The following is a 15,654-nucleotide window of genomic DNA, read 5'->3' as shown; positions in this document are numbered from 1 at the left end:
CATGCCTGTGTACATTGATTTGATAACATCATACACCTTGCCCCCTATACCAGTCTGGAGGATTTTAAGATAGAGCTCTGGGTGCCAGATTGAAGTCTTTTTGAAGTCAACAAAGCAGGCAAAGATTTTTCCTTTCTTTTTGAGAGATGTGTTGATTAATCAGGGTGTGGCTGTGATCTGCAGTGCAGTGTTTAGGGTGGCTTTTACACAGGACACTGTGCTCCTCTAGGCTCCGGAAGGGCAGTATTTGGCTATTCATGATGCTACAGAACAGCTTCCCCAGGTTATTATTATTATTATTATTATTATTTATTTCTTAGCAGACACCCTTATCCAGGGCGACTTACAATTGTGTTACGGCTTACACAGATTCCTCTGTAATTATTGTGGTCAAATGTATCACCTTTTTATATACTGAGGTTATAGTCCTCTAGTCCATGTTTCTGAAAGATATTCAGTATTTAATACCAAGTTGAAGAGTTTTACAGGGCGCTCTATTGCTGGGTTACTGTGTGTTAGCATTTCAATGCTGTCTTGGCCACAGCTTTTTTAGATTCTAGGGTTTTAATTTTCTCTTTGACTTCTCGCAGTGTGATTGTGGCTCTAGAGAAGGCTGGTTGTCTTTTAATGACTTTTTCTAGTGTTTTTAGTTTGTTTTTCCATTGTAGGATTACTGGGCAATACATGAGGGTGATGTGGATTAAACTGGATACGTATGGGTGTGTTAAAAGCTGCATTACGGACATGTTATCTGACTGTCAATGTTGTTAAGCATCAACATAAAGTTGGTGAAATGCCAACATGAGTATGGAACGCAGGGTGCTACAGCAGATAGCCATTGGCTAAAGAAAGGGTTGTATACATAAGAAAATGTTCCAATACTATTAATGTCACACACCAATAGACAACTTGCCAAAAGGTGTAGGCTGATAATTGACCATTTATAGTAAAATAAAAAGGAGATATACAAGTAAAATGATTCCTGTATTCCAGCGTACCATTTGAGTCACCACTGAGAAAGTGCAGACTTATTTTTCTTACACCATTATGGATTCCTAATTTCGTGTCCATTTGTTTGGGGGGGGGGGGGGGGGTAATTTTTGCCAAATTGTCCTGTTGTGTATTTGGGTGTTACAGATTTAGTTTTAGATTAGATTTTTCATCAAGTGTTGAGAAAAAAAAGTGATTAAAACTTCCAGGGCCTGGTTAACACCATTTACATTATGGCTATAATTTATTGATTAATACATTTTTTATGACTATCAAGTTTTTTCATATTGCTATGTTTTTAGTCCATTTGTAGTTGGGCTACAACTTGTGCAGGTTTGATGGGGTGTACTGGCTAATGTTGTGGATATAAGAGTACTGTCTGGCAGTGATCTACAGTTTGAGGTTTTATTATAAAAACATTTCTGTTGTGTGGGTTGAAATCTGTGATGGTATGGGCAACTACACTGCACCCTAATGTGGAGCTGTATATTTACCAAGTGAGGTCTCCCAGTTAACAATATGAACAATTAAAATGCAGGATTTAAATACAGATATGATAAGAAACAATAGTAGAGAGCAGTAAGGTTGGGTATTGTCCAGAAGGGAAGAGATGGTGAGAGAGAGAGAGTGTGGTAGATTCCAGAGGAATGGAGAGGGAGATATCAGAGAAGGAGGGGAAAGGTCAGATTTTGACAGGTTGTTTGGAGATTATGCAAGTGCATCCAGGAGGAGATACAGGAGGATGGACTTGGTCCTACTTTTCAACTCAATCCTGTAAAAGTCACCTGCGAGACAGCAGTACATTAACAGCGCAATCTACAGACAATCCTGGTCAGTTACAACACAAATTAGCTTTTAAACTGGCTTATTTAAACAGCAGGCCAATACTACAATTAAGATTCAATTTAACCACTTACTTGCTCCCAGTTGAAGTTGATCTTTCCTAGTCTAACCCAACATTAAAAATGTTTCTTGGGTGTTAGAGAAAGGGTAAATATTAAAGTTAATTGAAAATAATTTGTTAGCCTATTGCAAAAAAAAAAAAAAAAAAAAAAAAAAGTTTTTTTTTGTGTACAGCAGAAATAGCTAATGCAGTAGAGTATATACTTTAAACACTCAGTTACAGAATAATACTAAATTAAACTAGGATATGAATCTTTGTTTTTAACTATGCACATGTTTTAAAATAAACAAAACATATTTAAAATACAAAAATAATAACAAAACACACAGCACTTCGCCATCATATAAATACATATTAATAATAATAATAATAATAATAATAATAATACAAAACCAATACAAAATAACACAGGGTAAGAGGGGGAAACCCTGTTCTAAAAATAAATAAATACATTTACACAGCAGGGCTCTCTACTGCCCTGCTACAAGATCAATTAAAAAAAGATACTCAGCAAAAAAGGCACTTTACAGAGCGTTTTAAAGGGACCAAAAACAAAGTACACAGAAAGAGTACTTGGAACTGCAAACACAAGTCAAAAAGGAAGTTAGAAAGGCCAAGTGAGAGATAGAAATGAACAATGCTAAGTGGGCTAAAACCAATTCCAAAATGTTTTTCCAATATTATAAACAGCAAGAGAACATTCAAAGAGGAGGTTAAATGTCTAAGAGACACAAATGGCAAAATCATAGATGAAGAAAAAAAAAATAACAAATATATTAAATGATTACTTTTCACAAGTTTTCACAAAGGAGGGTACAAACAACATGCCCCACATGTCGACCTGTTCCTATTCAGTTTTAAATAACTTTAGCATAACAGAGGTGTTAAAGGGACTAGGAGCTCTTAAAATAAACAAATCCCCTGGGCCGGAAGTTTTTTTTTTGTGTACAGCAGAAATAGCTAATGCAGTAGAGTATATACTTTAAACACTCAGTTACAGAATAATACTAAATTAAACTAGGATATGAATCTTTGTTTTTAACTATGCACATGTAATTTTTACCCGGTAAAATATTATAGAATTTATGACTGCCAAACATTGATAATTGTAAGAAATGTGCCATGTTCATTAGTTGAATTGCATGTGTTTTGAAATTAGGTTTATTTTTATAATAAATTTCAGTACAGAAAACATGTTTATTTCAATTAAATGACCTTAAGCAGTCATTTGTTAAGATGAACATTTACAGCAAATGTCAGAATGTACTAACACAATTGTATATATTATATCCTGCTGATACAGGAGACAGATTGCCATTGTTGGTCGACCCTACCTACAGTAATATTACAAAACCAAGTAGTAACAGTAGTCAGCACAGGTCAAATCTTAAGTTCTTACCCAACAGCATCATTTTAGAGCAAAGGTACAATTGCCCCACCCCCATTAACACTGACAACTTTTTACATTGGTAAGGTTAACATCCACAACACTACAGTTGAACAAATGACATAACAATTGTGAACAAGGTTAAAGAAAAAAAACCTTGTACCCATACCCGCACTGAAAACACATGCAGCCACACTTTACACATCTTTTGATTAGAGACCTCAATTTTAGTATCGCTGAAACAGCATTGGCCAATTCTGATTGTTTTAAACTTCTTCAGATGTGCCTTTCTGGATGAATTTATTATAAACTATTTTGACAAAAGAAAAAAACAACCAGATTGGATTAATGATCTGATGTCAGGCTACTAAACATACCTTTCCAATCCACTCATTTGAAGCAAACAGTACTTTAATTGTTATATTTATCCTGCTAATTATCAAATTGCCATTTATGAGCTGCCTGGTTTTCACAACATTCAGAATTGAAGTGGATTTATCCTGGATCTAAAGTATGCACATTGTTTCTTTATCAAATACATTGCTTCAATGAGTAAACTAAAAGTCATGGGGAATGACAATGTACATGGTTCTATACTTAAACATTTAAGTGTAATCTTTTTAAAACAGATTGTGGATATGGCCCTCTCTGTCCTGGACATCAATGTCAACAGTCACACTGGTAACACTAAACAAAGGAAAAGTCATGGCAGCTTCGGACAGCAAATTCAAAATTAGTTTTGAATTGTTCTTCTGTCAAGCCGATTGGCAGCCTCAAAACAAGACCACAGGTGCTTACAGTTGGGAATTGTGAACCTCTAATGAATTCTATAGTTGGCTGAATCTCATATCCACCAATGGGAAACTGTTTTGCTCCAGTTAGGAACCTCAGTAGATCCTCCAAGGAACATGCTGCATCTACAATAAATACATATATAAAAAAGGCTATAAAACAGAATATACATCTGTATTAATTTAGATAACACGTACTACAGTATGCAATATCCAATTTTTCACAATACCTAAAAAAGGACCAATTGTGTATTTTTAAATGGGTAAAAGTCAAAGATTATGTAATTTTTTTTTTTTACTTTAATACTCAAGAAAAGCAAAAGTAGTTACTATGGTAATGGCAATACTTTAGATTAACCAAACATAGTAAATACAAATAGCACTGATACTTCATTGAAGACAGTGTTATTCATACTGGTTTCTATTATCACTTTCAGGAATGTAACATTCACTATATGGACATTATTGTTGCTTCCCAGTAAAAACCAAGTCCTATTTAGCTTAAGGAGAGATCAATACAAATTAAAACAAGTAAATATGAAAAATGGAAATGCACTACAATAAAAATTGTGCTTACTTAGGTTTGTCAAGCTGCTTAAAAACAGCATGAAATGCATCATCGCCTCTTCCTCCAAATCCCTTTGATTTGACCCCACTTCTGACAGCTCTGCCTCAAACATGTCATACACGTCATCAGGCTGTACTGTTGCTCTTTTCTGGCCACACAAAAGCAACTTCATCACATCTGTAATAGTTAACACATTTATGGTGGAGATTTAATGTAACATTCAAGTTCTAATAATTTCTACTCTACATATGACTCAAAACTGTTGAAACTAGAGCACCTTGTCCAATAGAGGCAAATCTTTGCAGTAACTACTATGTTTGGACCCATTCAATGGAGGGGAGAAAACAAGTGTATTTGGTCACACTTTAAAATGAGAAAGTTTAAGGTTATAATTTTGACTATACCTAGAAAATACCCACTGTTTTATTGCACACCACAACAGGCTTTTAAGGATGATACTTCACAACTTAAATACTGTGCATATTTCCAAAATCCCAAAGATGTGATTATGTATCAAATTTTACAGCAAATATTACAACAACTAAATATGTCAAGGGAGAAACCCTGTGGTCTAGCAAATCTAGTTTGACAGGGGCAACCTTGTTTCACCAAGGCTTATGGAGAATCCTCAAGTTAGCACTATTTTTCTAAGGTTAGGGTTAGTTAGGGTGAGGCTTAGTCTGAATTGCCCAATTGGACGAGGCAAAACTAGACTCACTATACCACTGGGACTTGCCCTTAACATATACATCATATCTACACATTGTAGATAGACTGACCTGGATGTTTTCTTATCAATGTTGCAATTCCAAATGTTTCGAGCCCTTCTTTGAATTCTTCAATTTGAGCACGATTCACTATGGAAGTGTAATATCTTGCAGCCGCTTGGGTGAAGTCTTTTTTTTGGGCATCATTGACCTCCCCTAGAAAGCTGATGTTTTCTGCTATTTTCTCCACAACTGGATCGCCAGTCCAGTCCCTCCTTCCCCGATAGTCTAATATCTACAGAAAGACAAACATCAGTTTACTACACTAAACAGATCAGCGCTTGATATCAAAATGTAAAAGTCACATTATTATACCAGACACCCTTGTTAAGGGGGAGATAGATTTAGCAACACTCCACCACTTGTGTATTTGTAAATTTGTTTTAGTAGACCTTTATTTTGCATAGCATGGTATATATGTATTATATTGTCCAACATGCAAAAATATGTAATTGACAATTGTTTTATAGCATGTCTTCTACTAATACCTCTTTCAGCTTGCTTTGGACAGTTTCATCAGCAACATCCTCTACAAACCACTGGTTGATTCCTGCAATGGTGTTGATCAGAGATTCTGCAAAAATATTGAGCTGTAGAGAACTCTGAACGAGAACAGTGCCAACAATCCTCCCTGCCATACAATGGGATCTGTTCTGCAATGTTAAAAAGTCAGGAGCTGGAATGAGGTGTCCTTCTTTCCCACACCAAAGTCCTCCCCAGTTGATCAGTCCACGAACAGTCAGTTCCATTAGATTGCGCCTAGGTCCTCCAGAAATCAAGCCCTTGTTCTCCAACAAAAGAAACATTAAGATGTTTGTCCCAACCATAATCAGCTCAGTTCATCCAACGTAGCAAATCTTGGAAAGCATGGTTCCGTCTGACCTTGACATTCTGAACTCCATCAGCAAGAACTGAGGAGCAAAGTTCTGCTATTACACTTTCTGGGCTCCTGTTGACAAGAGGAAGATTAACCGTAATACATGTATTTGGGAGAAAAAAAAAAGTCTATGGAATGTTATTCGGCTGATTACTTTAATAGCCCTGATTTGGGAAACGATTGATCAAACTGATCATAAGGAAAAACACTGCCTCACTGTATGCCAGAACATACATTGAGGGAAGTTACTTAATATTCTACAGATCTTAACACTAACCTAAGTCTAGAAAAGCTATATAGATTAGTCATAAAATAGAAGAAAATAACAATTGTCAAATCGTGGGATCCACCATGGTCAATCTGTCAGGCATATAGCAACATAATCAGCAATGGTTATATTAATAAGCGTTTCAATTTGCAGTCCAACCCTATATTTGTATTACATATTTATTTAGTATCGCCATTTCTCAAAATACAAATACTAGCGGTGCTACTGAGGGTTAATATTTTAATGTTTGATCATATGTTACAAGTATATAATATTTTGTAAGCTAGATTAACTGGCTAAAATGTAAAGAACATAATGCAAGGTTAATGGCTTCATTTTCAACAAGTGAATTTAACTCAAAAACTAATCTAATATACAGTATGAGGTCCAAAGTACAAACTAAAGAGTGCTGGGACTTGCTTTTCCTGTAGACAACTAAAAAAATCTGACCATGAGTTACAAAATGCAGACGTCTAGTATATTAAGTCATTGGAGCCTAAGGGTCAAGATAAGGACCACTGAACAATTTACCACATTTTAAACTCATATGGCATTTTTTATTTATTTATTTATTTACAAAAATGCATACTTGCCTGTCTACACTGTGAGCTAATGTTCTAGTAGTCACCTCTGAGCCAGTTGACCGTGGGGGAACATCTTCAAAAATGTTTACATCATCATGCTCCGTGACTATGCTATTAAATAAACTGAGATAACAAGTTTAACTTTTTTCAATAGCAAATATTACACAGAAATAAGTGTTCTTGCAATTAAAAAAAAGGGGGGGGGGGGATGTATATATACATATCATATAAAAAAAAATATATATATATATATATTTCAAAGTTTGCATTGCACTCCACAACACATTACTTACACATTCTTTACCCAACCATTCGGTGCTAATTAAATGTGGGATTCCTAGTAGCCCACCCCACTTACTGCCTTTCCCCTACATTCTTCATTGCTCAATTGCAGCTAAAATGTATGCTTGTAGTAACACTAGACATTGTCATATCATATGAGCTATACCAACTAACCTCTCCATTAGAAATAATGTACACAAACATTTTTCACATTACCTTTCAGCACTGACTACTGGAGTTCTATGATGCAGTACATTCTATAAGACCAAAAACGTACACACATTAATACATACAACATTGTTTGTATAACCTACTGTAACTGTTAAGTCAAACTGAGAACAGCACCACAAGAAAGGTAACACTTGTAGTGTTTAAAGTGTGCAGTGTGGTTATTTTGCACGTATTGTGCCTGTTCAGTCCTACAAAGGACCTCACCTGATCAGTTTATTAAACCACTAGGAACTTAATTGCCTGGAATTAGTGATCCTGTACATATTATATTTAGTTTTCCATAAGCGAATAGTTTAACATTTAAGACCAGGTTACTTAACCCAATATGATGAAACAAGACTGGAGAGAGCAAGAAAAATAAATACAGGGGTACTAATATATATGTGTAACATCTCCTGTCCCTTACCCGTTTTAGCTGCTGAACATCATTTTCAAGATTTATTTGATGGGTCAATGAATTGGTAGAACTGAGGAAAGACAGAGTCTCCTTACTTGGTGATTCATGTTCCTGTTCCAGAAACAAACATTTTAAGCAAGATGTCAGGTATTTGTATTAAGCAACATTTCTTTCAAATGAAGGGATTACTGAAAAGGTGTAGACAGCAAGCCTCAATATGACGTTGCCCTTCATTCACATGTACAAAAATATGAACTTGGTTTAACGTAGGTGTTGCACTTGATGAGTACTTCACTGTACATATTTGTAGGTACAGTTATTGTTCCCAAAACAAGTCAAATTTACCTCACTTTCTGGCAGGTTGTGGTGACTAAGAATGTCCAGAGCTCCTTGTCCTGCAAGACTAATCACTTCGGCACCATTCCAAGAAAAACTGACAGAGGTGTTGGGTTTGATCAGTTTCCTTCCACCTGGCAAACACTAAAAACAGTTCAGAAACTTATAAATGCGTTGAGTTGAAATTAAATTGTTCTGAAGAAAATAAGAGTAGGCTTATGTCAGGAAACTACTTAAAATAGAGAAAGATGTGTAGATAAACACTTACCTGTAAAAATGAAAAAACAAACTCTTCTCCATCTGCGCAGAACGTTGTTTGGAAGATTGATCGAATTTCATGTTGCACCTCCGGAGAATTCCATGTAGAGTCCAGATTAAGTTTGCCTGTCAGCCCGACAGAAGCCAATTTCCCCTTGTCCTGACCTCTTGGTGCTTTCCAAGAATTATCCTCTTGCTGAGGTGTACTAAATGGCATACATAGGACGTCTCTAATCACCACCCGGGCCCTTCCAGCTACAGTTCTTCGCTTGGTGAAGGTATTTTGAGGCCTTGTTCTGCCACGAAACACTGAGGGTAGGGATAGAACTCTCTGCAGAGAATGAAATGGTTAAAAAAAATTAAAATTCTGACACTTAAGCAAACAACTTTCTTTATTAATATTTTTTTGGCAGACAAACACTGGTACCCAGGGCTGCACAACAGAGAAGCGGACAGTGGCTTATCAATGGAAACCAGTTTAGACATAAAGTAACACTTATAAATGACTTGCATCAGGTTCAGGTGAGAAATTGGGCTCAGGTCGTTCTCCAATCTGCATCTAAATCAAATAAAACACAACAAATGTATCATTTAAGCGGTTAAAAAAAAAAAAGGATATAGATATATATATATATATATATATGCACAAGACCTTTTTTTTTTGTAAAATTGCCTTTTAAAATTCCCACTTGAAACAACGTGATAGCAGCATTTGTCAACATCTGCACATATGCTGAAACAAACGCGCTTTACAGCAAAGTTTTACTAGCAGCCCTAAGTTCCAGAGTTTATGATTTCCCCGTGGTTACCTAGTCGTCTTTTAAAATGACCTGACAGCACCAAAAATGTGTTTTTGTTTCTAGATTAAAATGGAGAAATGTGTGAACTGTGGCAGGAGTTAAATTAGGTGGAATCTTATTATATATTTCCATTTTAAACGTGATTCAAATGCGTTTGTCTCTCGACTGATGTATGAACTGTGGGAACGCTAATCAAAGTTTGTCGTGTTTATATGTATTTATTTAATGTAAACTATATAACTCAACTATTCAGAAGAATATTTTTTTTTTAAATGGGATATAAACAACAAAATTGTGTCATGCAAGATACAGCAAAGTTACATTTTGAAAAAAAAAACACGAAACATAACAGCACAGAAATAACACATTTCTGCATTGTCGTTGAGACACTAATGACCCAATAATCATCAATTGAATTTGTAAGAGGAGGAGAAAAGTCGGACGAAGGGGGGGGGACGGGGACTTTAAAAAAACAAAAAAAAACTAACGTTCATCAGACTTACCCGTGGCAGAGGTGATTCACTGCTGGCCCGCTGCCTATCATCAGACTGTTGAACTTGTACCAGTGGACTCGCAATGGCATGCTGTACAGCAGGTTGTTGTGCACCGCTAGTTCGAGGCTCAACTAACGATTGAACGAGTCTTGTTAGGCTGCTGACCCCATCAACAAGACTCTGTATTGAAGACCCGGCGATGAACACACGACCAGCAGCGTCAGCCATAGTTACTGTCTTGTCTGGAATAAAATTAAGTATATTTCCATAGAAAAGCATGCGCGCCACAAAGCAGTGCGCACATTGGGCAACACTTATCAAGTGACAGTGCGCCATGGTGACGTCACAAATAGAAAGTCATGTGACCCACAAAAGTGCATTTTGTCCCACAGAATGAGTATTCTGTGCCACAAAATTGTATTCTGTGCACATAATCAGCATTTTGTCCGACATAACGAGTATTTTGTGGACATAATTATCATTTCGTCCGACAAAATTGTATTTTGACACAGAATGAGCATTTTGTCCCACAAAAGTGCATTTTGTCCCACAGAATGAGTATTTTGTGCACAGAATTAGCACTGTGTGCTACAAAATGTGTATTTCGTTCCACAGAATGTGTATTTTGTGCACATAATTAGCATTTCGTCCCACATAATGTGTATTTCGTCCCACAAAATTAGTTTTAGCCCCACAAAATATGCATTTTGTCCCACAAAATGATAATTGTATGTTGAATGATTTTGTGGACGGAACTGAAAACTTACTTTGCTTTTCGTGGACAGAATGTATACTTGACTGTTCATTATGTCCACAAAATGATCTAAGAAAAAGTGTGTTTTGTGCACAAAATGAAAACATTCAATTTCATTTTGTCGACATAATGAAAACTCTTTTACCTTTTTGTCCACAAAATGAAAACTGTCTTTTGCCTTTTGTGGACAATATTATATGCATTTGTTTTTCGTTTTGTGGGACGAAATACATGTTGTAATGTATTTTGTGCACAAAAGCCCTTTCGTGGACAAAATTGTGCATGACACAAACGGCGCCCCATAGGACGCCCCTCCGGATCGATTGTTTTGGAAGGACTGGCCCATGAATAAATTGATAAAAACCCTCCTTAAAAATGGTAATGCGATTCCGGCAGGGAGTGATAGAGAGTCTCTTTTCATTCTCTATTGCAATTCAATCTCAGCAGAACCAGTCTTTCCGCCGAAAAAACATAATCAGCCGCGCCCAGCCATTCAGCGTCCTAAAACAGACAGTAGGCAGTCTATTCCGGATCTAACCACCCCTACAACTAGCACCGCTAACCAGCAGCCAGCTATTGAAACCCAACACTCGCAAATATTCAACGAGATAAAATCATTTATGCAGCCTTTTTCCGACACTATCTTCGGTCAGTTCTCAACGGTCGGATTTAGAGAAAAGGGTGTCTGTTATGGAACAGGGAAAACAATCTACAGCGCAGTCATTCATTTCAGCATCAAATACTGCAGCGCCACCTACAGCTTCTTACGGTCCAGCCCTAATTTCAGCCAGCGAAGCAGATCCTCCAATATAACCTCGCTACTGCATCTACATACGGATCCTCCTCTCCAACTGCAGCGAGACGTCACAGTATATCTCCACAAATCAGACGGGTCATTCTCGAAGGTAAGGGCATTAATCTTGTTTCACTATTAATGACGACTTCGGAATTCTTGGACCATAGAGTAGTCGATTGTGGAGATTTGGCGGTAACTCTAAAATCCAGAGATCCCAGACTGCTTAAAAATCTTACATTAGGGGAGTTTGTCCTTGCTTTCTCCATATTCAGGGATGTGTTATGCTCGGTATACCCTAACCGCAGAGCTGAATTGGAATCTTACGAATATTACATCGTGGAGCTGTCTGTCAGATACGGAGGGACAATGTTTTATGAGTATCATAAAGCATTCTCTGCAAAAGCAGCAGCGATATTGGCAGCAGATAAATCACATCGTCAATTGGGCTAAACCTGATCCAGATCTATTTAATAGAATTTTCGGAGGTTTAAGGGCTAATGCATGTGGGGTCTGCGCTTCAACAGCTCATTCAACAGCCCTCTGCCCTAAAGCTGCAATTGCATCAACTTCTAAAGCAACCGGTTTCGCCGCTAATTCATACAGATTTTCAGTACCTAATCCTATACATTCTTCAGCTCCCCTCGATCAATCTACAAGGAAAGACAAATACGGGCGCAGTATCAGATTTTCAGGAGGAAGACAAATCTGCAACAATTTCAATACTGGCTTCTGTTCGAATAGGCAATGCAATTTTATCCACATGTGCAGCAATTGCGGTGACGCTCACGCTAATACAATCTGCCCTTAAAACGCAAGTGACTTTCCCCGATGCTCACCGTCTTTACTCCTATAAACATCCTGGCATTATCAAGTAAATTACAGAATCATCCCGACAGTAACTTAATTAATTACCTGGTCGACGGATTAAAAAATGGTTTTTCAACCGGTCTTACTCAAATTCCTTCTTCCTCGTTCCAAAGCAAAAATCTTTATTCAGCAACTCACGATCCACAATCAGTGCAGTCTCTCATCGAAAAAGAAATTAAAAAAGGATTTATAGTCGGTCCATTTTTAGCTCCTCCTTTTCCAGTATATAGAATTAATCCTATCGGCATTGCCACGAGGAAAATGTCAGGAAAAAAGCGTCTCATTATTGATTTATCAGCACCACGGGGGTCAAGCACCAGCAGCATTAACTCATTAATTCCCCAAGATCAATTTTCCCTGCATTACATCACTATTGCAGACGCAATACATTCAATTAAATTAGCAGGTCGTGGTTCCTTGTTAGCAAAAGCAGATATATCAGACGCATTTAAAGTAATGCCAATCCATCCTTCTCTCCGTCACCTGTTTGGTATAGCTGGGAAGGGAAGTTTTATTTTGCCACTCAATTGACTTTCGGCTGCCGCAGCAGCCCGAAGATATTTGATACCCTGTCGGAAGCATTATGCTGGATTCTCCTTAATGTCTATCATGTCCCGTTCTTGCTCCACTTGCTGGACGATTTTTTAGTAATTTCTCCTCCTTCAGATGCACCAGCAGAAGCGATTTCCAATCTTAAAAGCTTATTTTCTGAAGTTGGCGTTCCGCTTTCAGAAGAAAAATCAATCGGTCCCCTTCATTCTTTGGAATTCCTTGGAATCATTCTAGATACAGAAAAGTTTGAAGCCCGTCTGCCTGAGTCTAAACTTAACCATATTCGTTTGCTCATTCAGGATTTTCAGATCAGTAAAACAATTAAAAAACGGGCACTGCTTTCATTGCTGGGTTACTTTAATTTTGCAATACGTATCATTCCACAGGGGAGGACGTTTATATCTCGGCTGCTAGCGCTGGCATCAACAGCAAAAAATCTGGACTCCTATTTAAATATCTCTTCAGAAGCTAGGAAAGACATTAAAATGTGGTCTGCGCTTATTCAGCACTGGAACGGTCTCTCTATGTTTTATGATGATTTCATTTCAGCTCCTCACGATATGGCTTTATTTACTGATGCCTCATCTCTGGGATTCGGAGGTCTATTTAATAATCAATGGTTTTGCAGTACATGGCCTGAGGAAATCGAGAACATATCTCCTCATCTAAAATCCACAGCTCTACTAGAGATATACCCAATTGTAGCAGCTGCCCAGCTATGGGGTCATCTCTGGTCTAAGAAATCAATACTATTTTACTGTGATAATTCAACTACAGTGCATATTATAAATAAAGGACGTTCCTCCTCTGCCCTTATAATGCAATTGCTGCGGCGGCGTGGACAGAATGTATACTTGACTGTATACTAGTATGGATTTCAGTCTCTAATAACTTCCTAATACAAGCTCGCCACGTACCGGGCATTTTTAATAATGCAGCTGATGCTCTTTCCCGTTTACAGATTTCCAAATTCCACAGTTTGCTGCTCTCAGCTCTGCAATATCCAGCAGCAACGCCTCAGTTCAATCAGCTGATTTTCAACTAAATCCAACTATTAATAAACTTCTTAATTCAGCTCAAGATTACATGGCATCAGCACTTGCCCCATCTACCAGATCCTCATACTCTACAGGTTGGGCATGTTATGTAACTTTCTGTTTACAAAGCAGGATTAATCCTACTCCATTCAACCAGGACTGGATTATGGCGTTCATAGTGCACGCTAAGGACTCTCTACATCTGGCACCAGCTACAATCAGACTATATTTGTCAGGAATTCAGCATCAATTTCGCTTGATGTCCATCAATTCCCCAACTCTATTATCAATTCCAGCAGTTCGTCTCCTTTTACGAGGAATTTCCAAGTGCTCTCCGGCTCCTTCTTCTGCTCGCTTGCCTATTTCTATAGACATTCTCAGTAAATTGATTTCAATTCTCCGCCACGGCTGTTTTTCTCCATTTGATGATCTAACTATGGAAGTCATATGTCTATCTGCATTTTTTGGATTTTTGAGATGTTCTGAATATACAGTTCCTTCTCTTGCCAGCTTTCCTACCCTAGGTATCCGCTGCAGTGACCTCAAGCTCATCCCAGATTCTCATTTCATCTTATTTCTTCGCATTTCAAAAACAGATCAACTACGGCAAGGACAATGTATTCAGCTCTCTAAGATCAACTCTCCTCTGTGTCCCTTCACTTCCATGTTGAAGTACATTGCAGAATGCAAAGCCATTTCATCCTCCGACCCTTTGTTTATCAATTCAATTTCAACACACCTTTCCACCGTGGTATCCAGAGCAGGTCTTCCTTCGCAATTCTACACTCCTCATTCATTTAGAATAGGGGCAGCTACTTCAGCCGCAAAAGCCAACATTAACCAGCATTTAATTAAAAATATGGGGTGCTGGACTTCATCAGCAGTTGAAAGTTATATTCGTTCTTCATCATCTGAAATATCCTCCGCACATCAGTCCATTGCTAGTATGTCCGGAGTGGGGACGACCTTTCTGCCTGGGCCACCAAAGATTTCCCCCTAAGAAATAAAATTAAAGAAAGGGTTTTTTTTTCTTTCCACTGTGCAGAGGGTCTTCACATAGTCATTAGGGTACAGTCTACTAACCCCTTTGTCACGTTAAGTGTTTGTTTTCTTTCGTCTAAATGTTTTCTCTTTTCTTCTTTCTTATGCATTGGCGGTTCTCTCTTTTCTTCATGTTGCGTCAGCGGGGAGCCGGGGGTCCATCTTTTGGGGGGTTAGTGATTCCACTTTCTCCAACCCTTTGTTAAGCTCCGCTTCATTTACCTCATAGAGGAGGGTTCCCCATGAGTCAGAGGGGACCCCCGGCCAAACCCTTCCATCTGCATGTATGTTTCTTTTGGGATTCTTCTTTCAGGTCTGATGCCTCTATGTGAGGGTCCCCAAGCGGTGGCATCCCTCGTGTTTGTCGGGTCTCCTCAAAGACGGTGGCCCCTCTCCTGTTTGTCGGGTCTCCTCAGCGACGGAACCCCCCTTCTATTATGTTGGGCTTCAAAGAGGTGGAACACCACGCATTATATGTTTTAACAAATACTAACTTTATGTTTTCTTTCCGGTTCGCGAGCCTCTTCGTATGTCGGGTAACCTCAGAGACGGTGCCCCTCTTGGTATGTCGGGTCACCTCAAAGACGGTGGCCCCCCTCCTGTTTGTCGGGTCTCCTCAGCGACTGAACCCCCTACTGTATATGTTGGGTCAGGAAGAGCCGGAACCTCTTTT

The 15,654-nt window shown here is 38.1% G+C and overlaps 2 protein-coding genes across 2 annotated transcripts; both read right to left on the bottom strand.

Annotated features, from left to right (window-relative positions):
- Positions 1–3,183: 3,183 nt before the first annotated feature.
- Positions 3,184–6,378, bottom strand: LOC131706738 (G2/M phase-specific E3 ubiquitin-protein ligase-like). The gene is made up of 4 exons (XM_059008400.1): positions 5,896–6,378; positions 5,420–5,642; positions 4,650–4,817; positions 3,184–4,198 (listed from the first exon to the last, which is right to left on the bottom strand). Exons 1-4 carry the CDS (start codon positions 6,232–6,234, stop codon positions 3,969–3,971), a joined length of 960 nt encoding a protein of 319 aa, XP_058864383.1. The 5' UTR covers positions 6,235–6,378; the 3' UTR covers positions 3,184–3,968.
- A 238-nt stretch (positions 6,379–6,616) lies between these two features.
- On the bottom strand, positions 6,617–8,965 carry LOC131706757 (uncharacterized). The gene is made up of 6 exons (XM_059008441.1): positions 8,651–8,965; positions 8,392–8,526; positions 8,056–8,157; positions 7,635–7,675; positions 7,146–7,259; positions 6,617–6,644 (listed from the first exon to the last, which is right to left on the bottom strand). The coding sequence occupies exons 1-6, from the start codon at positions 8,855–8,857 to the stop codon at positions 6,617–6,619; spliced, it is 627 nt and encodes a 208-aa protein (XP_058864424.1). The 5' UTR covers positions 8,858–8,965.
- Between the last annotated feature and the right edge of the window lie 6,689 nt (positions 8,966–15,654).

This window comes from Acipenser ruthenus, chromosome 37 (assembly GCF_902713425.1).
Source record: "Acipenser ruthenus chromosome 37, fAciRut3.2 maternal haplotype, whole genome shotgun sequence".
Taxonomy (NCBI): Eukaryota; Metazoa; Chordata; class Actinopteri; order Acipenseriformes; family Acipenseridae; genus Acipenser; species Acipenser ruthenus.
Note: the sequence above shows the minus strand (reverse complement) of the source record. Positions and strands in the feature narration are given on the sequence as shown.